Source organism: Talaromyces rugulosus, chromosome V (genome assembly GCF_013368755.1).
Source record: "Talaromyces rugulosus chromosome V, complete sequence".
In the NCBI taxonomy this organism is placed as follows: Eukaryota; Fungi; Ascomycota; class Eurotiomycetes; order Eurotiales; family Trichocomaceae; genus Talaromyces; species Talaromyces rugulosus.
This window is the reverse complement of record NC_049565.1, coordinates 1305122-1327455: the sequence shown is the minus strand read 5'-3', so window position 1 is coordinate 1327455 and position 22334 is coordinate 1305122. Positions and strand designations below refer to the sequence as shown.

At 49.0% G+C, this 22334-nt stretch overlaps 11 protein-coding genes across 11 annotated transcripts; 6 read left to right on the top strand and 5 right to left on the bottom strand.

The window, feature by feature from the left end:
* Positions 1-32: 32 nt before the first annotated feature.
* TRUGW13939_09009 (uncharacterized protein) lies at positions 33-1073 on the top strand (the record flags this gene model as incomplete). Its single annotated transcript, XM_035492134.1, has 5 exons — positions 33-188; positions 244-268; positions 322-448; positions 516-754; positions 811-1073. The coding sequence occupies 5 exons, from the start codon at positions 33-35 to the stop codon at positions 1071-1073; spliced, it is 810 nt and encodes a 269-aa protein (XP_035348027.1).
* A 658-nt stretch (positions 1074-1731) lies between these two features.
* TRUGW13939_09008 (uncharacterized protein) lies at positions 1732-2875 on the top strand (the record flags this gene model as incomplete). The annotated part of the gene is made up of 4 exons (XM_035492133.1): positions 1732-2016; positions 2079-2275; positions 2332-2361; positions 2419-2875. 4 exons carry the CDS (start codon positions 1732-1734, stop codon positions 2873-2875), a joined length of 969 nt encoding a protein of 322 aa, XP_035348026.1.
* Positions 2876-3116: 241 nt separating this feature from the next.
* Positions 3117-4693, bottom strand: TRUGW13939_09007 (uncharacterized protein; the record flags this gene model as incomplete). Its single annotated transcript, XM_035492132.1, has 2 exons — positions 3117-4509; positions 4569-4693. 2 exons carry the CDS (start codon positions 4691-4693, stop codon positions 3117-3119), a joined length of 1518 nt encoding a protein of 505 aa, XP_035348025.1.
* Positions 4694-5568: 875 nt separating this feature from the next.
* TRUGW13939_09006 (uncharacterized protein) lies at positions 5569-6489 on the top strand (the record flags this gene model as incomplete). The annotated part of the gene is made up of 1 exon (XM_035492131.1): positions 5569-6489. The coding sequence occupies one exon, from the start codon at positions 5569-5571 to the stop codon at positions 6487-6489; it is 921 nt and encodes a 306-aa protein (XP_035348024.1).
* Positions 6490-6669: 180 nt separating this feature from the next.
* TRUGW13939_09005 (uncharacterized protein) lies at positions 6670-7937 on the top strand (the record flags this gene model as incomplete). Its single annotated transcript, XM_035492130.1, has 4 exons — positions 6670-6731; positions 6788-6885; positions 6945-7774; positions 7842-7937. 4 exons carry the CDS (start codon positions 6670-6672, stop codon positions 7935-7937), a joined length of 1086 nt encoding a protein of 361 aa, XP_035348023.1.
* A 627-nt stretch (positions 7938-8564) lies between these two features.
* TRUGW13939_09004 (uncharacterized protein) lies at positions 8565-10193 on the top strand (the record flags this gene model as incomplete). The annotated part of the gene is made up of 2 exons (XM_035492129.1): positions 8565-9307; positions 9377-10193. 2 exons carry the CDS (start codon positions 8565-8567, stop codon positions 10191-10193), a joined length of 1560 nt encoding a protein of 519 aa, XP_035348022.1.
* A 242-nt stretch (positions 10194-10435) lies between these two features.
* TRUGW13939_09003 (uncharacterized protein) lies at positions 10436-11890 on the bottom strand (the record flags this gene model as incomplete). The annotated part of the gene is made up of 1 exon (XM_035492128.1): positions 10436-11890. The coding sequence occupies one exon, from the start codon at positions 11888-11890 to the stop codon at positions 10436-10438; it is 1455 nt and encodes a 484-aa protein (XP_035348021.1).
* Positions 11891-12440: 550 nt separating this feature from the next.
* On the top strand, positions 12441-13590 carry TRUGW13939_09002 (uncharacterized protein; the record flags this gene model as incomplete). The annotated part of the gene is made up of 2 exons (XM_035492127.1): positions 12441-12604; positions 12684-13590. The coding sequence occupies 2 exons, from the start codon at positions 12441-12443 to the stop codon at positions 13588-13590; spliced, it is 1071 nt and encodes a 356-aa protein (XP_035348020.1).
* A 316-nt stretch (positions 13591-13906) lies between these two features.
* TRUGW13939_09001 (uncharacterized protein) lies at positions 13907-14802 on the bottom strand (the record flags this gene model as incomplete). The annotated part of the gene is made up of 3 exons (XM_035492126.1): positions 13907-14423; positions 14506-14609; positions 14749-14802. The coding sequence occupies 3 exons, from the start codon at positions 14800-14802 to the stop codon at positions 13907-13909; spliced, it is 675 nt and encodes a 224-aa protein (XP_035348019.1).
* A 255-nt stretch (positions 14803-15057) lies between these two features.
* On the bottom strand, positions 15058-16767 carry TRUGW13939_09000 (uncharacterized protein; the record flags this gene model as incomplete). Its single annotated transcript, XM_035492125.1, has 1 exon — positions 15058-16767. The coding sequence occupies one exon, from the start codon at positions 16765-16767 to the stop codon at positions 15058-15060; it is 1710 nt and encodes a 569-aa protein (XP_035348018.1).
* A 413-nt stretch (positions 16768-17180) lies between these two features.
* Positions 17181-18791, bottom strand: TRUGW13939_08999 (uncharacterized protein; the record flags this gene model as incomplete). Its single annotated transcript, XM_035492124.1, has 1 exon — positions 17181-18791. One exon carries the CDS (start codon positions 18789-18791, stop codon positions 17181-17183), a length of 1611 nt encoding a protein of 536 aa, XP_035348017.1.
* Between the last annotated feature and the right edge of the window lie 3543 nt (positions 18792-22334).

Genomic DNA, 22334 nt, shown 5'->3' with positions numbered 1-22334 from the left:
ACAAAACCACGGCCATATCGATCAGCAACATCATGCCAAACTTCACGTCCACCATGTCTCAGAACGTAACGCAAAACCCCAAGCTGCGGCTGTTGAATACGTTGATGCGAGGTCAAACCGTGATAGCCACATTCATGCTCCTGAAAGGAGTTCGAGCTGCCCAAGTCATTGCTAGAACAGGTTTAGATGTGCGTTTTTTTCTCAGTATTGATCCGACGAGAATTTACTAATACTTCATCCTAGGCCGTCGTGGTCGATTGCGAGCATGGTCGGTCTCCATTTTGTTCAATGTACCAGTAGACTTGAACTAACGAGCATTAGGAAATGCTTCTGATAGTGATATGCATGACATGGTTGCTGCGATTTCTGGATCCGATGTATCGCCGGTGATACGTATTCCAGAACCGAGTACGGCATACATCAAGCGAGCTCTAGACACCGGAACCCAGTAAGCAATGACTGTTCCCCTGTCCGAGTTATTGTCTTCGACTTAACTGATAGTCGGTTTCTACCAGCGGCATTCTGGTTCCGATGATTAGCACTGCGGCAGAGGCTCGGTCCGTTGTGTCTCTGGCCAAATTCCCTCCAGCAGGCGTGCGCGGACAAGGATCACCTTTTGCATGTCTTGAGCATGGACTGACTACGCCGTCTGACTATGTCAACAAGGCTAATGAAAGTGTCGTTATAATGGTGCAAATTGAAACAGCCGCCGGTGTGAATAATATTGACGAGATCTGCCAAGTCGATGGAGTTGGTAAATTTTTTTTCTTTCTTCTTTCCTCAAATATGAAAAACTAAAACAATATCTAGATCTTGTCTTCATAGGTCCCAATGACCTTGCCCTGGCCCTCCTAGGATACACGCCAGCAAAATATACTGAGCCCGTGTTTCTTGACGCGATAGACAAAGTCGTTGCAAGCGCAAAGAAACACTGCAAGAAAGTGGGAATACTAGCGGTAGATGGTGATGCAGCCAAGAAAGCAAAGGAAAGATTCGATTTGGTCGTTATGAGTGCTGATATCAGGTCCCTACAAGCCTGGTATAGAGCCGAGTTGGAGGTCGCACGATCGTGAGGAACGACATAAGCTGGAATTGTGGTCAAGTTAAATATTTGGATAGCAGATTTTTCTACTACTTTATTTACAAGATATTATATTTTGCTACCGCCGTTGAATACATGTAGTTTACAAAATCCTATATTAAGCGACATTATTACATATGTATAGTGATCAATGATTGAGATGGATCTGTAAAGTTTACATATAGTGTTGCGTGTATATAACATTGAAAAGTTGAAAAAGGAAATTTATCAAATGAACTGAATAAAGTATGAAAAACTATGTACGTGTAGGCCAAAAAATAAAACCGACAAGATCTTGCCTGTCTTCTCAAGTGCTCCCAACTCCAGGTCGTCAGCTGCATCTACTACCGTCATGCAACAATTCGGGGGTCCGAGAATAGACGGGATAGCGCGCCGAACACAAGATTTAAGAAATCCAGCAACACTAGAGGATTTAGCGAAGTACTATCGGCCCCTCTGCCCGTTGATCCAATATAAGGACTAAATAGCCGGGTAGAATGCTAAGAAGCAACCTTGAAAGAATACACGCCCGCGGAAAGCCCTTCCGAGCTATATACAACATTGAAGGGTTAATTAGCTGTCAGTTAGTATATCCTCTTACACTCACATATGTAAACACCACCATTGAAGTCCAACAATAGAGCTCTATCATGTCCAAGTCAGAAGTAGTTGCCCTCGATGTCTTTGACCCAAAAGGCCTCGAGTATATGAGAACACTCTTTCCGGGTGTCATCGAGCCAGGACATCCTGACCACGATTCATGGCTCGACCATGCCGTCGGCCTGTTTGTTGCAAAGAGCCGGGTGACGGCAGACCTGATTCATCGGTCGAAGAAGTTGAAATTCATTGTCCGGCATGGGGCTGGTTACGACAACATTGATGCAGCAGCATGTGCCGAGAAAGGGGTAGTGTTGTGTAATATCCCGGGTGTCAATGTATGTTGTCTCGATCATCTATCATGATTCATGTAATCCATCCCCTGCTCACGCATTTTCAGGCTATCAGCGTTGCCGAGGTCACCCTTGCCCTAACAGTTGCCTGCGCCAAAAACCTGGTCTTGATAGCAACCCAAATGCGGCAGGGCGAGACGCCCAACAAGCGAGTGAAAAGCCTGTATTCAGCTTCTATACTGACCGGAAAGACATTCGGAATCATTGGTGGTGGCCGAATCGGCCAACTTGTGGCGAAGAAGTTGTGCGTATAACGTGCCTCAAGATATCAGCAATACAGTTATGCTGAATGTTTTACAGTATTGGCGCATTTGAGGGAAAGATCATCCTGTATGTTACCGCGTTCGTTTCGTGACCTACATATAACTTACAATTGTCTTTCCATAGCTACGATCCCTACATATCCGTCGATAGCCCTGGTCCATGGGCATCAATCCCACACGTGCGCGCAAAATCCCTGGCCGAAGTGCTTCCCATGGTCGATGTGCTATCCCTACACGTTCCTCTCAATCCAGCAACAAAGGATATGATCAATCTCCCCCTTCTAAAGTCTATGAAACCAACTTCTATTCTGGTAAACTGCTCCCGGGGCGGCGTTGTGAACGAGGAAGATTTATGGACTTCATTGAAAGAAGGTATCATTGCATCGGCTGGAGTTGATGTTTGGGTCCATGAGCCCCCTACAAGAGAGTTTTATGGGGATATCTTCGATCTCGAGAATCTCGTTATAAGCCCTCATATCGGCGGATCCCCTGCCGAAGTGCAGACCGCGACATGCATAAGTATGTGTGACCACATGAAGGAAATGCTTGATGGAAAGCCGCCGAGAGATCGAGTGGCGTAAATGAAAGATGAGGATTGCCGTGTATTTAAGGTTGATGTTGATGTTGAAGCCGCTACAATTGATATAGACCTAGACCTTCTCAAGTAAAGTCTTGTCTTTGAAAAATTAAATATACGAAGTAGCTGTGAATTAGATCTCGCATCCTAATTACAATTTCTTAATACAAGGCGACTTTCTCCAAGAATATATGCAATCCAAAAAGGTTCCTACCGTGGCCTAAATTTCAAAAATTCGAATAGATTTAGAGAATCGTTCCCATGTTCACATGAACAGCCTTGATTTGGCTGTAAGCCTCAAGGCCAGCTTCTCCAAGTTCCCGTCCAATACCGGACTGCTTAACACCACCGAACGGGATACGCGGGTCGCTGTCTTGAGAGCTATTGATCCAGACCATACCAGACTCAATCTCGGCAGCAACGCGATGACTGCGCTGGAGATCACGGGTAAAGACAGCTGCGCCGAGCCCGTAGGTTGAGTTGTTCGCACGGCTGATGGCTTCTTCTTCCGTTTCAAACGAAGCAATGGCGACCACAGGACCGAAGATTTCTTCCCGGCAGATACGCATGGAGTCATTGACATCGGTAAAAACAGTCGGGGCGATAAAGAATCCCTTGCTAAAGTCGGTGCTGCTCCCTTCCTCGCGGTAGGGCTCTCCGCCTGCGAGCACAGTCGCACCTTCGGACTTGCCAACGTTGATGTATTCAAGAATACGCTCATATTGAGCGCGGGTGACCTGTGGGCCTTGGAAGGTAGTTGATTCCCATTGATTTCCGACTTTTGAAGTGCTCTTGAGGGTCTCCTTGTACTTCTCAACAAACTTGTCGTAGATATCTTTTTGAACAAAGATACGAGATGTAGCTGTACAGATCTGGCCCTGGTTTGACATGATTCCAGCATGTGCCCACTTGACAGCCTGCTCAAAATCGGCATCGCTGAAAACAATAAGGGGAGATTTTCCTCCCGTTTCAAGGGTGATGTTCTTCAAGGTAGCAGATGCCATCTTCATAATCTGACGGGCGGTGGCTGTCGAGCCCGTAAACGCCACTTTATCAACCAGCGGGTGCTCGACGATGGCAGAGCCTGCTTCCCGGCCATAGCCATTGACAATGTTAATGACACCAGGCGGGAAGCCGGCTTCTTTAACCAACTCTGCAAAGACCAAAACGCTCAGGGGAGTCTGTTCTGCGGGTTTGAGAACAATCGTGTTGCCGCAGGCGAGAGCAGGGCCGAGCTTCCAAGCAGCCATTGAAAGTGGAAAGTTCCAGGGAATGATCTGGCCCACAACACCGATGGGTTGGCGCAATGTGTAGGCAAACTTTTCCGGGGATGTGTTGATGGTCTGTCCAAATGTCTTGTCGGCCCATCCACTAAAGTACCGAATGGTAAGGGAAACCTCGTTCAAATCCTCGTTCAAGGCGACTGAGTAGGGCTTTCCATTGTCCCATGCTTCAATCGTTGCGAGAAGCTCTCTCTTTTCGTCAACCAAGTCGGCGAGACGAGACATCAAGCGACCTCGTTCGGTGGCGGGCAGAAGCTTCCACGATGGATGCTTCAGGGCGGCGTGAGCAGCCTTGACTGCCCGGTCGACATCGTCGGCGCTGGCAGCGTGGACTGTGGCAATCTCCTTCTCGGTGCTGCAGCTCGTTAGACCATGGTCCCCGGGAGAGGCAATTGGGACAGCAGGCTGACTTACGCGGGGTCAACAGATACAATAGTGCCGCCATTGCCCTTGACAAACTCGTTGTTGATGAACAGACCGGTGGGCTGCGTGTACTGCTGGCCATTGGGCGCAGTAAGTGCGATAGAAAGGTCGGCCATGACGGGTGCAGAGGAGGAGTAGAGGCGCAAAGAGCCGAGCGACGAGAAGAGACGAGGAGAAGGAGGTGAAGATGAAAAAGTAAAAGACGAAGCAGCGCGACGACTCTTAAGCACAGCGTGCTTCCCCGCCCAGCAGTACCAGACAGGAAGGCGCGGCAGAAAAAGACTACCCCGCACCGCCAGCATCGCTCTCAGTCCGCGTCAATTGCTCGCTGCTGCTGCTGCTACTGCTACTACTGCTGGCGATGATTATCAATACATCGGTTTTCTGATAGCTTGGAGCGAGCTCGATCTCATTGGGGTTCAGCGCGAGATTCTTCCTGCACGACCCCGATCGGGAATGTCCTCCCGAAGTCGGGTCTAGCCTCCATTCCAGAAGAAGCAGTTAATCGGGCCATGGCGCTGCCTTGTTCGTCCTAGCTTCGTCCTTTTCTTCGTCCTTATCGTTTTTATGAGCTAATGACGATCTGATGACAGGCATTTCCTTTCCGTTTTGGACCACGATCTGCGTTGGCGTGGCGGCGACCATCCTGCACGGATAGCATCTTCACGAGAAAGATGCATCATGATCGTTCCAACTTCAACCTCGACAATTATCTACATCGAGAGATCCGGACACACTGATAACCTGATAACCTTGATATTCAACGGCCGTGCATGTGAAATGAGAGTTCAGCCTATCTCAGATGGTCTGGCGGGGCCGGGGGCCGCTAATCCAACTTGACATGTGAAACTCGATCCTGCCACCAGTTCAAAGGTTTTCTTCGTATCTTTATCTTGACATTCTGTCAGTCTTGTCCGTGCTGTCTTGACAGGATCTGTTTATATCCGCTATGAGAACTCGCCGTTAGAGTCGAACGATGTTTGGAGACACCATGCTTCCAGCCTCTATCCGGCAACGGCTAATATCTCGCTTCAACTCGTCCCTGCCAGCGTCTCAGGACTCGCTCGACTCGACTCCACATCCTGTCTATAGTCTTATCTCGGCTTCGGAGCCGCGAATGAATGTTTACGAAGAGTCAACAAACTCGCCATCACGGCCGGCTACTGCAGATAGTAGAGATTCCACGCCGTCCGCTTCCACACAAGCTTCGGGAACTTCGACGCCAGAGATAGACCGCTCAGCAGTTGTATCCACCTATGAAGCGGACTCGGGTTTAAGATGGAATAGAGTCGTTCCAGCTTTTAATCTTCTCCGCAATGCCGGCTTCGAGGCCCAGCAACCAAACTCGGATACTCGCCTCATTCGCAGCCTGTATATAAACGGTCTAGGGTATCTTTTAGAAGCCTTGCCCTCGGATCTGACCCGCGATGAAGTCCGTTCAATCCAGGAGCGCCTCCCAGAGACTATAAAGCCGAGTAATGCTACTGAGTCTTCTGAAAACAGACTACAGAATAAGCCGACCAGACAAGATCCTCCGTCGTACCTGCACCGAATAATCGCTTCTGTGATTGTCTACGGCTTTATATTATTGCAATTCGTTGTTCCATATGGCAAGGCACTTTTGCAATCGGCATATCGCTATGAGCGAAACCACCGGATTGCCGCAAGAGTGCTGACTGCAGCGTTAGAGACTGCCGACGGGATCGGAAAAGGCGCCAACGATGTGAGCTCGACACTTTTGACACTGAGCGAAGGCAGACTTGGGGCTGCAGTTATCAACCTGGTGGCATGGCTTATCGAGGCCGTGGCTGGCGGGGTGTATGATGGAGTTGGCGAAGGGCTTGTTGTACTTGGAGCGATTCGCCCCCATACAGACTTGCAACGGGGGTGGCAAGCATCTACCTGGACGTAAGATGTTACCGATTAAGATAAATTCTATGTAATTACTTATTTTTTCAATGATATAACGAACTTGGCATACAAAGTCCCATACGAATAGCTTTATATAGACTAGCGGCGCGGCTAGCAGCGGGGAACTCGGCATCGCCAGCTCTCGCCGAGCGACTCTTGTTCCCACCATCAGTATCAAATTATGTCGTCTCACAGCTTACCCAACATACCGTCGCTGCGCAAGCACCAGTTATTGTTGGAGTTGTATGTTTTGTTGAAAATGCGCTTTTTGGCCTGCACAGACTAACACATTGGCCCAGCGCGAGTTTGAAACATGCAGCCCCTCCAGGGGTGTACGTGAGCATCAACAATCCCACCGATCCGACATTATGGTCAGGAGTCTTCTTTATCCGAAGTGGTGAGCCAACTCTTCTTCATAAACCCCCATATGAGCAGCCGCTGAGAACTGTATTATAGGGCCGTATGCGTCGGCAATCCTTCGTTTCGCGATTCGATTCCCCGCCTCCTATCCTGAGCTCCCTCCGCTCGTCACATTCAACACCGATATATTCCACCCGCTAGTCGTTCCTCTGACAACATACACGTTTACGACCGGTTCTTCGAACGAGGCTCCTGTAAGTGCGACCGACGAGGAGCGGCTGTCACCCGGTGCCTTTAGTCTGCGACATGGATTCCCTCACTGGTTCGGGCGAGCACAGAGGACCGCAAACAATTCTGGGACGCCGTCGCGAAACATAAGCGGTAGCAAAATTGAGAACGAAAGTAAAGTGGCACAAACCGATATCATTACAGAAGACGGCGGAGATAGCAACAACGCTGCCAATGACCCTGTCGTGCCAGTCACGCCGAAAAAGCAAACAGCAAGAGAGACGCCAGTCACCTCTCCATCTCCAGGAGTAAAAGAAAACGCGTCTCCGGCTTCCCCGGCTCCGGTTTCTGGTCCATATTTAGACAAGCAAAGAAGCGTTCCTGTGGTGACATTATTGAGTTATATACTGTCCACGTTTGATGACGAGAACATACTTGATTCTCTCCCCCTAGAGGCTGCTGGAAACCCGGGAGCGTGGCATGCTTGGAAAGCATACCGTCGAAATGAAAAAGGGTTCAAGCATCAGTCAAATGGCTCTGGTGTTGCCACCCCAGATAAGAGAGGCACCCCTCAGGCACGTTTGCCTGGCGAATGGAACTGGGAAGGCGTGTGGGCAAAGCGAGTTCAGAGCGGAGTCGAGGCGAGCCAGTCTCATGCTGTGTTATTTGGGAATGCTCCTCGCGCTGGAGATGATCTAGTAAGTCTCTCATCCATCCATTTTTTCGCAGTCCTGTTTTCTTTTCGCTGACATGGATACCTATCAGATGCGGTTTCTGAACATCGACCAGGCTACTTTGGAGAGCGTCAGAGAAAAGATACTTCCAGCGTCGGAGGAAACGAGTGCGCAGGAGCAAGCATGACCTGGAGAATAGAGAATGATGTTGCGTCTGATGTTTTGTTTGAATCCAAGCGTATATACCCAATATCGAAGTTTAGCTTATTCATCCGAGGCGTTCCTGCCGTGGTGCGTTCCTTCTTCTTCTGTTGCTGGTGGAAGACGCACCACGTGCCTGTAGAATATTGCTTCCTTTCCTCTTCCAGCCCGTCGACTTTCCTCTCCCCTAGTAGGTTGAAGATTCACACTGGCCGTATTCCTTAAGAATATTATTCCATCCTTCGACATGCCCATGAAGCCAGTCAACTGGAAGAGGTCCGTTCTTACTCTGGCTTTGGTTGTCGTCCCTATCGCGCTCCTGTTCTTTGTTGTCGCTATCGCAGTCACTTGTTCTGCCTGTTGCTGCGACGGACGGGGTTGCAGGCGACCTCGGTTTCGCTGGAGGATTTGGAGAAGACGCACAAACACCGTCAACGGGAAAAATCAGTCGGGAGAGTCTGATCGCCAGAGGCTGTCGACGTCTACCAAGACGACTACCAACACCGAGACCGATATCGAGTTTCAAACGCCTGTCCAGGGTCGAGAGCACGTTTAACCAACGCTCCTGCTTGGCCTTCACAGTCTGTGCATGAAAACAGTTACATCACCAAATATGGACTGTTATGTGGCGCCTCTTCGCATTGTCAAAAGAACGACGTCGTCTAGCGAAATGCTGAAAGAGCCAAAAGCTGAAGAATCTTCCCCAGTACCCATTCCCAGGAGAAGCTCTTCCATCTCGTCAGACGCCTGGTTTACATCAGTATCAACGCCAACAGGGTCTTTCCTCGATATATCATTGACTCCACCTCTAGATGCTAGACATAATTCCTTGGAAGTGCCAAAGGTGCGGCAGGGTGCTGATAAGTCTTGCTTGTGGCCAAGAAAGAAGAATGCTTCCCAGAGACAACCGGACCAGTCTGCACGAACAAGCTTTGAGGGAGCACCAGATCTCACAGACCCATGCCTAGAGAGCAAATCCCACGACGATGCCCAGGTGACTAACTGCACACCTAGCCAAAGAGCATCACACAAACTCTTTCACTTCCTTCACACATTTGACAAAAGATTCTCTAGCCTTCCAAGCCATGGTCTATCAAAGCGCACCTTAACCCATTCACATCCTATCTATCCTGTGAATAGAAACAACCAGTTTCTAGGATCAGATTTCACAATGCAGAACTGCCCAGCTCCAGTTACCATCCTGAAGATGGATTTGCAGCCAGAGAGATTTGTCCACAACCCCAAGGACACCGAGTTTTATGTTCGCATCACCATTTCAGCAGATGTCGACTCTGAAAGCGAACCCTCTACTCGGTTCAACAATTACACCGACAATGTTGTCCTGTTGAACATCAGGTTAGTGAACCTTCTCCCTGTTTGTTTTATCTAGGCAACCTCTCAGTTTCATTAATGCATTAAATACAGGTCCAAAAGTGAAATGGAAAAAGTTGTTGGCATGGCGCAGATAGTCATCGATACCCTCAAGCCCGGAGATTCGCTTGCGATTGCCTGCGTCAACACAGAAAGAAACGGTCGCGTCGATGTTCTCATGCCGTTATGTCAAGGCCCAAACGTTGATCTTAGACGTTTGGCAGCAGGGCAAAGTTCTCTTGGAAGACCACTGTGGAAGGGTGCTTACGATGGGGACATCATCAGTAATGCCATTTACAGTGTCTCGGAGATTCTCACCTGCGTGACTCGTGTGAGACACGTCTTCTTGGTGTCGGTCGATTGTGACAGCGCTGTCAACATTACTGGAAATCCTATTGTGGGCTTATCCACTGTTACCACGAGCGATCGTCATGATATTGGATTCAGTGCACGCCTCGGCTGGCATATTCGTTGCGAAATGACGATCAACAATACCATTGATACTACTTCTCTCAGAGCTAGGGCCGATAAAAGTATCCAGCTCATTCGTTCGGGCCTTGCACCAGGAAGCCTAAGCCAACTTCAACTGAAATTACTTCCTGGCGCCGGCTGCACCATCCAGAGCCATGGAAAGACAACAATGGATTCACTGCGCCCTGGAGAATCATGGTACTTATTCGCAAGAGTGAAAGCCTTGAAGGAAGCCCGAATTGACAGGCTGGAAGAGGGTATAAAATCATTACTCCGTTGCAGCGACATCGATGAAGATCAGGATGGGGCTGTTCTTGTAGCGAAGCTGGGCTTCAAACACTCCCTTTTACCCTCTTGCTCGTCGGTTCTCAGCAAATCCTGCCACATTTCGGAGAAATGACACAACAGGCGATGTGAAGGCCGTGTCATAATCACATAGCTGGCTGGTTAACTTTTATTTGTTTTTCTTATCAGGACGTCTTTATCAGGAGGGAATCCGGGTTTTTCAAATAGCCTAAGTCGCAGCAGTCAATCAATCATTATGTCTAGTTTATCTTCTTAAATATCGGTATATGGCTAGTAAAATCTTGGAATTGTAGTACAGGAATATATATTTTGTTTAAAATTACATGTACTTAGCGGTCATGCCTTTCCATGAGAATAAGGCTTCACGCCCATCTTCTCCCAGAGCGGTTCTCCATCATCATCGAACTGTGCCCATTGGAAATATGAACAGCCTTTACTCCCAGGAGAATATCCTGCATAGCACATCCACATATAGCGACCTTGAGTTCCCTGCTTTCGCTGCACACACCTAAGTATAGCGGGTACATCACACCGGCATCGTGGTATGTTTCGCGGGTGTAGAGACTCTCGACACGATCGATAAGTTATATTAATTCGCCGGTTCCCAGCTATCGGATGTGGCGAGATAGTCTGAGCCGTTGGGACCGAGTGTTTCCATTCCTCCTGCATATCAGCATGCATGACGAGAAGAGAATTGTGTGGTAGGTGGATTGAGATTTGCCCCTGGGCGTTGGCGATTTTGTCAGAGAAACGATTTTTTGTTGACTTTAGGACCACCTGTTCTTCTTTTTCCTCATCGCCATCTCGAGGTACCACCCTTCTCACGCGAAACTCTCTTGCAACACCTAGACTCAGGCTGCCAATGACAGCTCTCGGTCCTAGATATGTCAAGTGATCAGAATGCCATCCTAGATTCTCCTGAGGTCCCGTATAGCAGTTGACAATCGCTGCGTTAGGCTCCCAGTTCTTTGGTGACTGATATTTCAGCTTTTTCCCTTCCGGGTAGTGAGTTTTTATTCGCTTTTGTATTTCTTGATTGACCGCTTTCTGCACTTTTTCAGACACAGCATTCATTCGAGAAGATATTTTCCGTGTATCGGTGCGCACGATACCGTTATAAACAAATTCAGCGCCGTGCTCTATCATCATCTCGTGGTCGGTGGATACATAGCGACAGGAGGTATGATGGCTTTGAACTTGGTTCTCGAATAACTGAAAAGTTTCGGGCTGGAATGATTTCGCGTCTTCGAGCAGCTCCGTCAAAAGGTCGTTGGCTTCTTCTGGCGGAAGAAAATTATGAATAATCGAGCAGGGAGTGTTGCTAGCGACGTCTTGAGGTGAATAGAGATAGAGGGTTTTGCCTCGTTTGGTGAGGGGTTTCGCCCAGCCTGAAGACGATTGTGACGAGGATGTAAAGGAGGAAAACAGTGATGTTTGAATCCCTGGAACGGACTTGGCCGCTGCTTCTCTGGCCGAAAGTGATGCAGGTGGTGATGATGGGCTTTGGTCAGCATCTGATCCAACGTCCAACGCGGCAGATGCAGCTTCAACACATCCTTCATACGAGATCAGCACATCTAACAATGCGGCTTCATCGTAGCGAGGGTATAGGGATATTAGACGGGCGATTTTCACGTCGGTGGATTCATCGTTGTTCTCGTCATTTTCAGTCTCGTTTTGATTCGTTTTTCTGATGTCTTCTTCGTGTTTAACGCGAGCTTTTTGAGCATCTATCTCGGCATATGATTCGAAAAAGAGTTTTCGTCGCTTTCTAGAAGCCTCTGCACCCATTGTTACTTTTAAATGTGGTATTTTGCATTTATTCTCGTGTTCTTGACTGAAAGAAACTGAGGGGCTTCAAATGTTGGTGTAAGCTGTCAAAGTGACCAATGAGCGGCTGCTGACAAATTGTGATTATCTAATAATAAACGGTCTGAGCCAAACACAGCTGCGCGCCTTTTAAAGGCTTACATCTGGATAACGGATAGTCAGTTTTGATAAAGTACGTCATTCTGTATTCTGGACACTCACTGTATACATTTAAAACGGGCAAATAAACAAACAGACACTCGTATATTACCGCTCATCGACCATAGTCATTGGCCGAAATCGACCCGGCAGAACGCTACCGCCCGGCATTTACCTCGGCGCGTGGTCGCCGCTTCGGCCGTCACATTCACCTGTCGACGATGCCACTTGGGTCTGCCATTCCTCTGTCCGCCAAACTTTTTGGCTCCTGTTTGAAGCCTCGTATCTGAATTGATTCAGCTATGACGTGATATTTGTTCAAGCTGTCATTTGAGAACCTCTGCTTCTCAAGACTGCATCTCTACCGGCAATCATGCTGCAGTTCCGCACCGAGGGCTACAACGGATCCGGCGTCAAGTACTCCCCGTTCTTCGACAACCGACTCGCCGTTTCTGCTTCTGCGAATTTTGGTCTCGTTGGGAATGGACGTTTATATATACTCGAGCTGACTCCCAATGGGATTGTGCCTTCGACAATGTGCGTTTAATGGGCCCCGCTCTACCCCGCAACTGTTTTTGTATACATTCAGCCTTGCTAAATGTGATGGTATTGGTAGATTCACTACGCAAGATGCGCTTTATGATCTCGCATGGTCCGAGATCCACGAAAACCAAGTCCTCACCGCGTCCGGTGACGGCAGCATTAAACTGTTCGATACCTCGGTCAACGAATTCCCTATACAGGCATGGAAGGAACATAACCGAGAAGTGTTTTCGGTAAACTGGAATTTAGTCGCCAAGGATCGCTTTTGCTCGAGCAGTTGGGATGGCACAGTCAAGGTGTGGTCACCGCAACGACCACAGTCGCTTCTTACGCTGCCAACGCATAGTTGTACCTACTCGGCGGCTTTTTCCCCGCATTCCCCGGATATTTTGTCCTGTGTGACATCCGATTCACACGTGAGGATATTCGATCTTCGCACACCGGCGTCAGCCTCGAATCATCTTACACTCCAGATTCCCATCCATGGTGCTTCGTCGATGCTCGTGCCGATGAAAGCCGGCATGTCCCCAGAAGGGGCTGGAGCGCCTCCGGCCGAATGCCTCACTCATGATTGGAACAAGTACCGCTCGACAGTGCTTGCTACTGGCGGTGTTGACCGTGTGATTCGCACATTTGATATTCGGGCTCCCCAACAAGGCCCCGCTGCCATAATGCCAGGGCACGAATACGCGGTCCGCAAACTTGCCTGGTCGCCACATCTGTCCGGTCTGCTGCTGTCAGCGAGTTACGACATGACATGTCGAGCCTGGGATGACCGGTCAGAATCTCAAGGGGATATCGACCCCATGCGTATGGGACCTAGCGGGCCTGTCATGGGCCAGGAACTGGGTCGTATGGGTCAACATACAGAGTTTGTCACGGGTGTTGATTGGTGCTTGTTTGGCGCTGAAGGCTGGGCTGCCAGTGTCGCCTGGGACGAGAGATTATGCGTCTGGGATGTTAGAAACTTTATGAAATGAACCATGACGCGAGAAAACTAGTCTTAAAACTGTATGGCGTTAAAGGGTTTTATTTTATTTGTTCTTATACATGGTTTTTTGTTTTTTTTCATGTGTACATATTCTTGTGCGAAACGCATTCATTCTGATCGAGTCAAATCATGGGGTCATCAATGTTTTATCTCTAGCCAAGTACGCCAATAACCAGAAAAAGAGGGCGGTACAACGGTCTAAGATCTGTCTCATATAGGCACACTTCCATGCCCAACACTCATCATGGGTATCGAACGATGCCTGGAATTCTCAGGCTGGTGATTTATCCGCGAGAAAGAAAAAATCACTTCGAACCCAACCTCGATTCCACCTTCTTCCTCTCAGCCTCTTTGACGGCGGCGATTTCCTCGCGCGACGCATCAAATGCCACATTGACCTTGTTGAACGGATTGTCATCGCTCTTCTCAAACTCCTTCTTGCAAATCTCGATCCGCTGCTGTTTCCTCAGTCCCGGATACTCGGATTCGATTTCAGGCAGACGACGAGCCTCAAACGCGGCATACGCGGCCTTGAACCGGCGCTCGGGGTGTCTGTCGACCTTCATGGCATCGCCCTTTGACGTGAGATCCAGCGCATCGAGGGCATTCTCAATACCGGATGCGTTCAGGGCAGAAGCCTTTGTGCTGGCCGGCGCCGAATCATCCAGTTGCGACAGATCCAGCCCACGAGTCTTCTTTTGTGCGGATTTGGCGCCGGCGCCCTTGGCCTTGGATGGCTGCGAGGCTTCTTCTTCTTTGAGCAGGGCTTCGCGTTCGGCCTTTTTGCGAGCGGCTTCGGCCTTTTTGGCCTCGGCGGCCTCCCTTTATTGAGTTTAGTAGTTAGTTTGATGTTTCACGAAAATTGTAGCGAACGAGGAAACCTCTGTCTGTATCGATGACTCACTTTTTAGCAGAGGCGCCCTTGGCTCCTTGTGACCATTGCGTGTCTTCCTCGGCGGCGTTTTTGGCGTCAACGACAGCCTGCTTTTTGGCGGCGGCTTCGGCTTTCTGTTTGTTCAGAATATTATTGTTAGCTTTCAAACGTTTCGTCCGTTCTCCTTTCTCGACTCTGCTCTGTCCTCTCGACAGGTCGGGCACGCGATGCGGGGAAGATAAAAGCGATTCATCGCGGGGTGAGAAAACTCACCTTGGCGTTGCCAGCCACCTTTTTGGTGTTTTCGCCGGCTCCTTTCTTGGCCATGTTGATGTGTAGATGGTAATTATAAAAAATAAAAATAAAAAGTAAAAGTGATGTGCCTGTTCAGGGCTGAGGTAGATGATGAGAAATTGATAGGATTCTTTGATTGATGGACTGATTGATAAACTTCCCGCCACCGACCGGGATCCATCCATCAGTCATATGACTCGGAATGGACTCATCCATGCACCCAGTTCTTCCTGGTTAATCCGACCTTCACAAAGTCTAGTTGTGAACTACATAGCCAAAAACAATAATCTACCCCCACCAAAAGCTAACACTGATTCCTGCCTTGAGTCCGCGCACATAATGCCACCAGCCCACGGGTATATAAAGACATTCGCCCTCCTTCAACACCGTCTCGACGTATCCAGCCTCTGAAAATCCAGGCCACATGGAATCCCAAACCTCCGACTCGGCCGGCGAAAGCTCGATGGCCGCGAGGTCGACTTTGGACGTGTTGGACATGTCAATCAGCTGATCTTGTTTCGTTTCTTTGGGTTGATGGTTCTGCTTTGTGCCTTTCTCGCTTTCGATGTCGTTGTGCTGGCTATCAGAGTCGACGGTTTCCATTCCTCGGGGGTGTATCTGTGATGCTGGCGTGTGCGGCGAGTATAATCGGATGTATTTGGATCCTACGACTTGAACGAGAATATTATGGTAAGGGTCGTGGTGCAGCGGCGATATTGTCCAGGATGGGCCAATCCAAGTGTTGATTATTGGGTCGGAGGGGATACCAATGTCTGCGTCTCTATCTAGATGTTGATGGTTCCCCTTTGTCGAGAGATTTTTGAGCTTGCTGCCCGAATCTTGAACGCCCCTGCCATCTCTCGCTGGATTCCCTGTGTCGGTTTTGGAAGCATCGCGTTTTTGTTTTCTCTTTTCGTAAACCGGTGTCCCAGGCTCTGGGCCAGGAGGGTCAATGTAGCAAAAGTCTGGTACGGTGATGTCGTTTCTTAATGCAGGAATCTGGGCCAACAAATTATGCTGCGCCATGTAACCAGTCTGAGCTTGATCACACCCCTCGTCTCTCCCGCCACGATTTTCATCATTGCCATTCCTCGTACCTGCCCCGTTTTCTTCCTTTGATCTCCAGATAAAGCCATTCACAAACTCGCCAAAGGGCATGATTCGCTGACCCCAGCCTTCATCGGTATAAGAGCGCCCGACCTCAACCGGCACAAGTCGTCGTCCATCTAGCGTCTGCTCAAACCAGTAGTTCCTCGACGACCAGGGTCTCTCGGAGATAGCAGGCCAATAATCCACCGCGTCAGTAATTACGAGTGGCGTGCGCGCGTCCTGGATGTGATTCTCCATCGCGTCAAACGACGGGGCCGAGACACGAGGGATAGGATGCGCCAGTTCCCGAGGCACAGGCGCCGAGTCCGGTGGGAATAGCGCAGCAGACAGCTTTCGGCGCTTTGGTGGACGGGTTTCTTCAAACTCTAGGCCTTGAGGTTTGGTCTCACATGAAGAAGCCTCCTTTTGAGCCTGTGTCCATTTTTTCAGAGCAGAGAATAATGTATCAATCATGTCTTCGCGCAGAGGAGCTCCAGCCATAATGATTGCCATGTCCAGGTAGCGAACTGCTGAATCCAGCCAGGGCGCATGAAGAGCGTCTCTATCTTGCCCGTTGCCACGGGTTTGGTTTTTGGGTTGCTCTTTGCGCACAGCTTCCAAATCCTGTTTGGTCGTATTTTCCCGAATCAGACGTACAGCCAAGACGAGGCTTGCATCCGTGTACAGGCGGCGCCAACACTCCTTTACATCTTTAAACGGAAACACGCGTAGCCTAGCATCAGCCAGACCCAGAGCTGCAGCTGGATCATCCCGAAGAAGGACAACAAGCTTGGCAACGGCGGCAGAAGCGGTGTCGTCGTGCTCAAAACACTCGAGAATCGAGTCTGTTGACTGGGGGTTATGGATAGCTTCCAAGATCGAGCTAGTCAGGTTTTCGAGGTTTTCCATGGCTTCGCGGCCCTCCTCTCTCCCGTTCAGCCAAGCTGGTTTTCGTCCTGGCGGATGGGTGGGCAGAGACACGCGATTTGTGAGGGGGGTCGACTGTGTTCGGGCATTGGTAAAGAGGAAAGCTGCGATGCAAGTCGTGGGTTGGGGAAGTGAAAACAAAAAAGGATCAACGGTCACGGCGGGACCCAAAGCTTAAACCTCGGGGTCGTCTCCGCTCAGTGACATCAACGCTCTACCGCATTAAGGAAAATGGCAATAAATATGCATAATGATCTAATTGCAATTTGGAGATTTGAATGCATTTGGCTTGCTAAATTTACAGAAACTGTCTAATAAATACACCTATTTTTACATAAATTCAAGCGTGTACTTGATTATATACAGTATAACATCCACACAAAAGCTAAGCAAGTTTATGAGGCTGTTTTACGGTCTTCAAGGAAGGTCATGACTAGGTTTGGAATGCCCTGGACGCCCTCTGCTTTGATAGCGCTAACTGGAACAGCCACCACGCGCTCTCGAAAGGCGTCCTTGTGGCCGCTCGGATGCTGGACGGTGCCTTGCTGCACTTGCGAGAGGTAGTCGCGCAGAGCAATAAACTTTTCCTGCGTCTCTGGCAAATCGGCCTTTGTGGCGACAACAAACCACGGCTTCCTATAGATCGGCGGGAGTGCCAATGGTGGCAGCTTCTTCGTGGGCCTAGAGGCGTCGTTGACAAACGGTTCCGTTTGACCTGCTGGTTCGGGACTCCAGGAAACAAGATAGTCCTCAGAGTGAATTTCGGGCTTGATATCACGCATCTTGTCGTATTCGCCTAGCTCGTGCCACAGCTTTTGCAAAGTCTCGATCGGGTTGCCAGCACTCAGGTCAACCACAAACCCAAGGATGCCGGCACGTTCAATGTGTCGCAGGAAGCCCAGGCCCAATCCGCGATCCAAATGGGCATCCTCGACGAGACCGGGGATGTCTGCGATAGTAAAGCCAGTGCGAGGATTCTCTCTGTCAGACGACTCAACAAGCGGCCTGCCTTTTCCGTTATCCAGAACCACAGTGCCGATATTCGGTGACAGCGTGGTAAACTCCCAATTCCCAACCCGTGTCCGACTGTTTGTGAGAGAACGCAGCAGCGTGCTTTTGCCGGCATTGGGGAAGCCCACAAGGCCGACATCAGCTAACAGTTTGAGCTCAAATTCCAAGTGTAGCGTCATTCCTTTTTCCCCCTTCGTAGCAAATGTAGGTTTGGGAGTAGAGCGCGACACAAAATGAGGATTCCCAAACCCTCCCACAGCGCCTGCAGCGAGGACAATCGGCTCGGGCATATTTTTTGACAGGTCCAAGTGAATTGGCGCCGCGGGCTCCAATGCGGCAATACTCGGTCTTTGCGGCGGACCAAGCGAAGGGAATGACATCAACAAAAAGTCTGACGGTTTCGATCCGGGGTATAACACGAAGCGACCCCGTTGAGCCGGGTCCGCTTCAGCATCCACTTGGTCCTCGGGCATTGCCCCTCTTAAAGTGCGATACTCGTGCTCTTTCTCCTCCACCGGGTCAAATCTGCTCACCTCGCGAAGGACGGTGCCGACGGGGACCTGGATGAGAACGTCGTGACCCCTTTTGCCTCCTTGGCTTTTCCCTTGTCCGTTTTTACCCCGGCCGGCGCGAATGACGCCCTGTCGCGCCAGTTTGTGTAGACTGGAAAGGCCGTCGATGGCTTGTATAAAGATGTTCCCACCGCTGCCACCATCACCTCCGTTGGCCGGACCTTCTTCAATATACTTTTCGCGCAAGAACGAGACACAGCCATCACCTCCAGATCCAGCGACCACGGTGACGAGGCATTTATCCTGAAAAATGAATCGCGAGTAATCCGAGGGCGGGGGATTGGTGTGCAAAAATTCGGACTCTGGTTCTTCTGGGGGACTTGAGCTCTGCCATCGACAACAGCGCACGGCTTTCTGCAGTCGCGATACGGCTGGTCGCGCGCGGACTGTGGTGTTGAGAAAAGGATAAAGAAAGGGAAGCATGGCGGACGGGTGTCTAGACATGGTCCGACCGATGGGAAGAAATATTTTTCAGAGGATATCGCGTCAATTCATTATGTCAGTGTCCAGCTTTTTCAGTTCGACAGTGAGGTGTAGAAAGCACGACAAGGTTGAATCGCATTTTAGCTCCTTTATCTCCACGTGATCATGTTATCGTCACGTGACCAATATACAATGCATTTATTATGCAACTACTTTCGATCTCGCTCTAGGGCCGCACGAACAAAAGTGTATCTCAGGACAATACAAGGAAACGTTTATTGCTGATTTGCCGATGCCAATGGGAAAAGGAAAAAAAAATAATAGTGAAAGCTTAGCAGGATATCTAGAGTGTACTCTGTCCGTATAGGATGAGAGATACAGAGATACTAGTCATATGCAAACAAGGGGCCAAAGTCAAAATAGCTCCAAAATTAAAAATCCCAGAAAATGCTGCAAAACTTTGAAAGGGGGATGTGGGATGTCCGGAAGATTAATCAGATGCTTCCTACTAGTAGTTTGGTATTATTGATTCCAAACAAGCTTGCTTCCCCCCCCCACTTTGTCGATAACCAATATTATAAATTTTGTTACAGGTCACAAAAAAGATTCCGGTTTGGGACGAGCCCCTCGATTCCCGCACCAGATGAGGATTAATTATTAGTAGTAATTATAATAATCAATCTTGGGATCGAACAAGCGATGAATCTGTCCAGTTGGGAAATTGGATTGTGAAGATCAAGCTATGTAGTAAACAAAACCATAATTACGGAGTATGTCGAGTCATGATAAGTAGCGCAACCCAAGCAGTGACGTCTTGATAGGTTTAACATGATAGGAGATAGCACGTACTCTGTGTACCGAACCGCGGCATTCCTGGTCACTGGGGAAAAAAATTTTTCTTCAAAGGGGTGAAGCTGAGGAACGACGTACTAAGACTACTAAGTGCATACTAGTGAGAGCAAAGAATAATCGGCGAGCGCGGCGTCATTGGCCCGGCGGTAGATTGGGCTAACGTCGCCAAACCAGAATGACGGGAACGCTAGCAGCGGGGCGATCGGCAGTATGGGCCAATAGCAGCATCGCCCAATTTTGAATCACGCCTAGCGAGGCAGGGGTGTATGTATTTGGGGTACCGTTCCATACGGTATTGTACGCTCTGTATGGGGTACATGTACATGTCATGAATCATGAATCATGAGTGACTCGTCCTCCTTGTTGAGCCTCCGTGCTATGACGCGTCAGTCAAGTCCTCAATAATGAGCCATGAAACACTCGTTGCGTTACCCCATGTAGCGGAATATAGTATTATCATAACAACGAGGCCACCCACCCCTGGCTTTTTTTTCACTCGCAACAGAGTTCGACGAATCTTAAGATTCATTCCGCGGACCCACCCCCGGAAGCAGTTCCGGAAGTACCGCTTGGACCAGATCCATCGCGCCGTTTTAGTCTTAGTCCCCCCTAATACTACCCCAAACGCACGCACGCGATTTGTCCGGGGCACCGTCTGCCCCTCCGTTGATATACTAGTACTAGTATAAATGAAAACTATACTCTGTATGGCGTGATGGGGGACACCGAAAACCTCGATCACACAAGCTCTAAAGGCTCACAATGCCATTGGCTATGACACGAAACAATAGCCTATGAGAGATGACATATCACTCTCCTAAGTCCGAAGCATCGATTGATATCAAATTATCAAGATGTAACCGTAATCCGAGTCTAGCGTGCCCTGCATGTGATGCACCTATGGAGTATGACTGCTCTCTATCTCTATGTATAATTAGCGTTTTGGGAAGGTGATATCGGCAAGACGCGCACCATGTGGAATTGTTTTTTTTTTATCCCACCTTCTTCTTCTTTTTTTTTCATTCGATGGATAATATTTCCCGATCGACAACACATCTGCAGTCTGCAACAACTGATCACCTGGCTCTCTCGAATAACATTATAATGGCATGCTTCCCAGTCGGAGTCGAAGGAAGTAGATGTGTCACCAACTAGCCCCGGCACCCAAGGCTGGCTGGCTGACACCGCCACTACGCCGGTTTTTTTCTCTTTTCTTTTCTTTTCTTCTGTTTTTTGTTTTTTTTTTTAAAGGGGCGGTGAACATTGAAGCCTTGAAGAAACGCCTTGTACACAGGATGCAGTTGACTTCCCAATAATAATATTATGGCAAGGTCATGGGACGCTGATTCTTATTAACGGAAAACGCTGTAGACAATCTGCACCTAAACATGCAGGCAAAGCGACCCCACAGAAAGGATGCACATCAGGCTGTCTTGCAGACGGTATTCGTCGAGGAGCGACATCCCTGTTCGGCAGCAGATTCGGTGCAGAAATCCAGAAACACTGCTAGGACTACTAGTACAGAGTAGAGAAAGTACTTGGCACAACTAACCACACGTCGGGACTAGTCCGCATCTAGCGCTGCTCTGACGTCACCGGGCCGGCCTCCCGCGATAAGGAGAATAAACAAGGCCACCAGATCCCTACTATCAACATTTAATTATTACTAATTTTGCTTCTTGGATGATTGCCTGGTGGGGCGCCATGTCTACACCGCCAGAATTCTATTCTTACCACTCAGTCAGCTGATGTGAATATTTTGTTATGGGGTCTTTTGGGGCTGATATTGAATGCAGGCAGCACGGAGCACAGAAACTTATTTTCTACTCTGTATCCGTATAACTATACAGAGTACCACGTATTATATTACATATTATATTTACAGAGGACTATTTACTATTTACTATTTACCCCTGACTGACTTGAGCGTGCATAGCGCAGAACTTTGGCTGCCGCTAGCCGCATACGGCTAGCGGCTGTTGGCTGGATCAGCAAGGTCTCAGCAATCGATATTCTTAATTCCTTAATCGATTCAATATTATTACTTCATCTGAGACTGCTCAACCGGTCACTTGGATCTCTCATCTGCACTGCTCAGTACGTAGTAGTAATATTCATTGTCACAAAAACCACCGTACAAAGTATCCACTTGGCAGCAAAGCTATCACGTGGCTTAGCAAGATCTGCTCGGCAGTTCTTAGTGCTCACTGTTCAGCCCGACTAAAACTATTTTTGTTTTTTTATGTCTTTCTTTCTTTCTTTTTTCTTTCCTTTTTTTCTTCCTGCACCAACTCGGGGAGTTTTTTTTGGAGGGGTTAATACACACGCAATAAACGTATGTAGTCTACTACGGAGTAATATGTGCTAACCGGCGGGTTGCCCCAACCCTGGTACGGAAAGCCGGATCGTCGTCCCGTGTGGGACAGTGGGCTCATATACGTATGGAGTAACCATCCTATGGTTCTTTCTCTTAACATCGGCCGGATGCAGTCGGTGGTGTAGGAATCACCTATTATGTATTATTTTGTATTTTGTATTTTGTGTTATTATGCAACGTGCAATGCAATATGCAATATGCGACGTCTGAGCACTCCGGGTCACGTGATCGGCCGCAGCGCCTGCCCTGCCTGCATATTGTCGGTGGACCAACACCAAAATCTGCCGAAACACGTCTCCTTTTTTCTTGTTTTG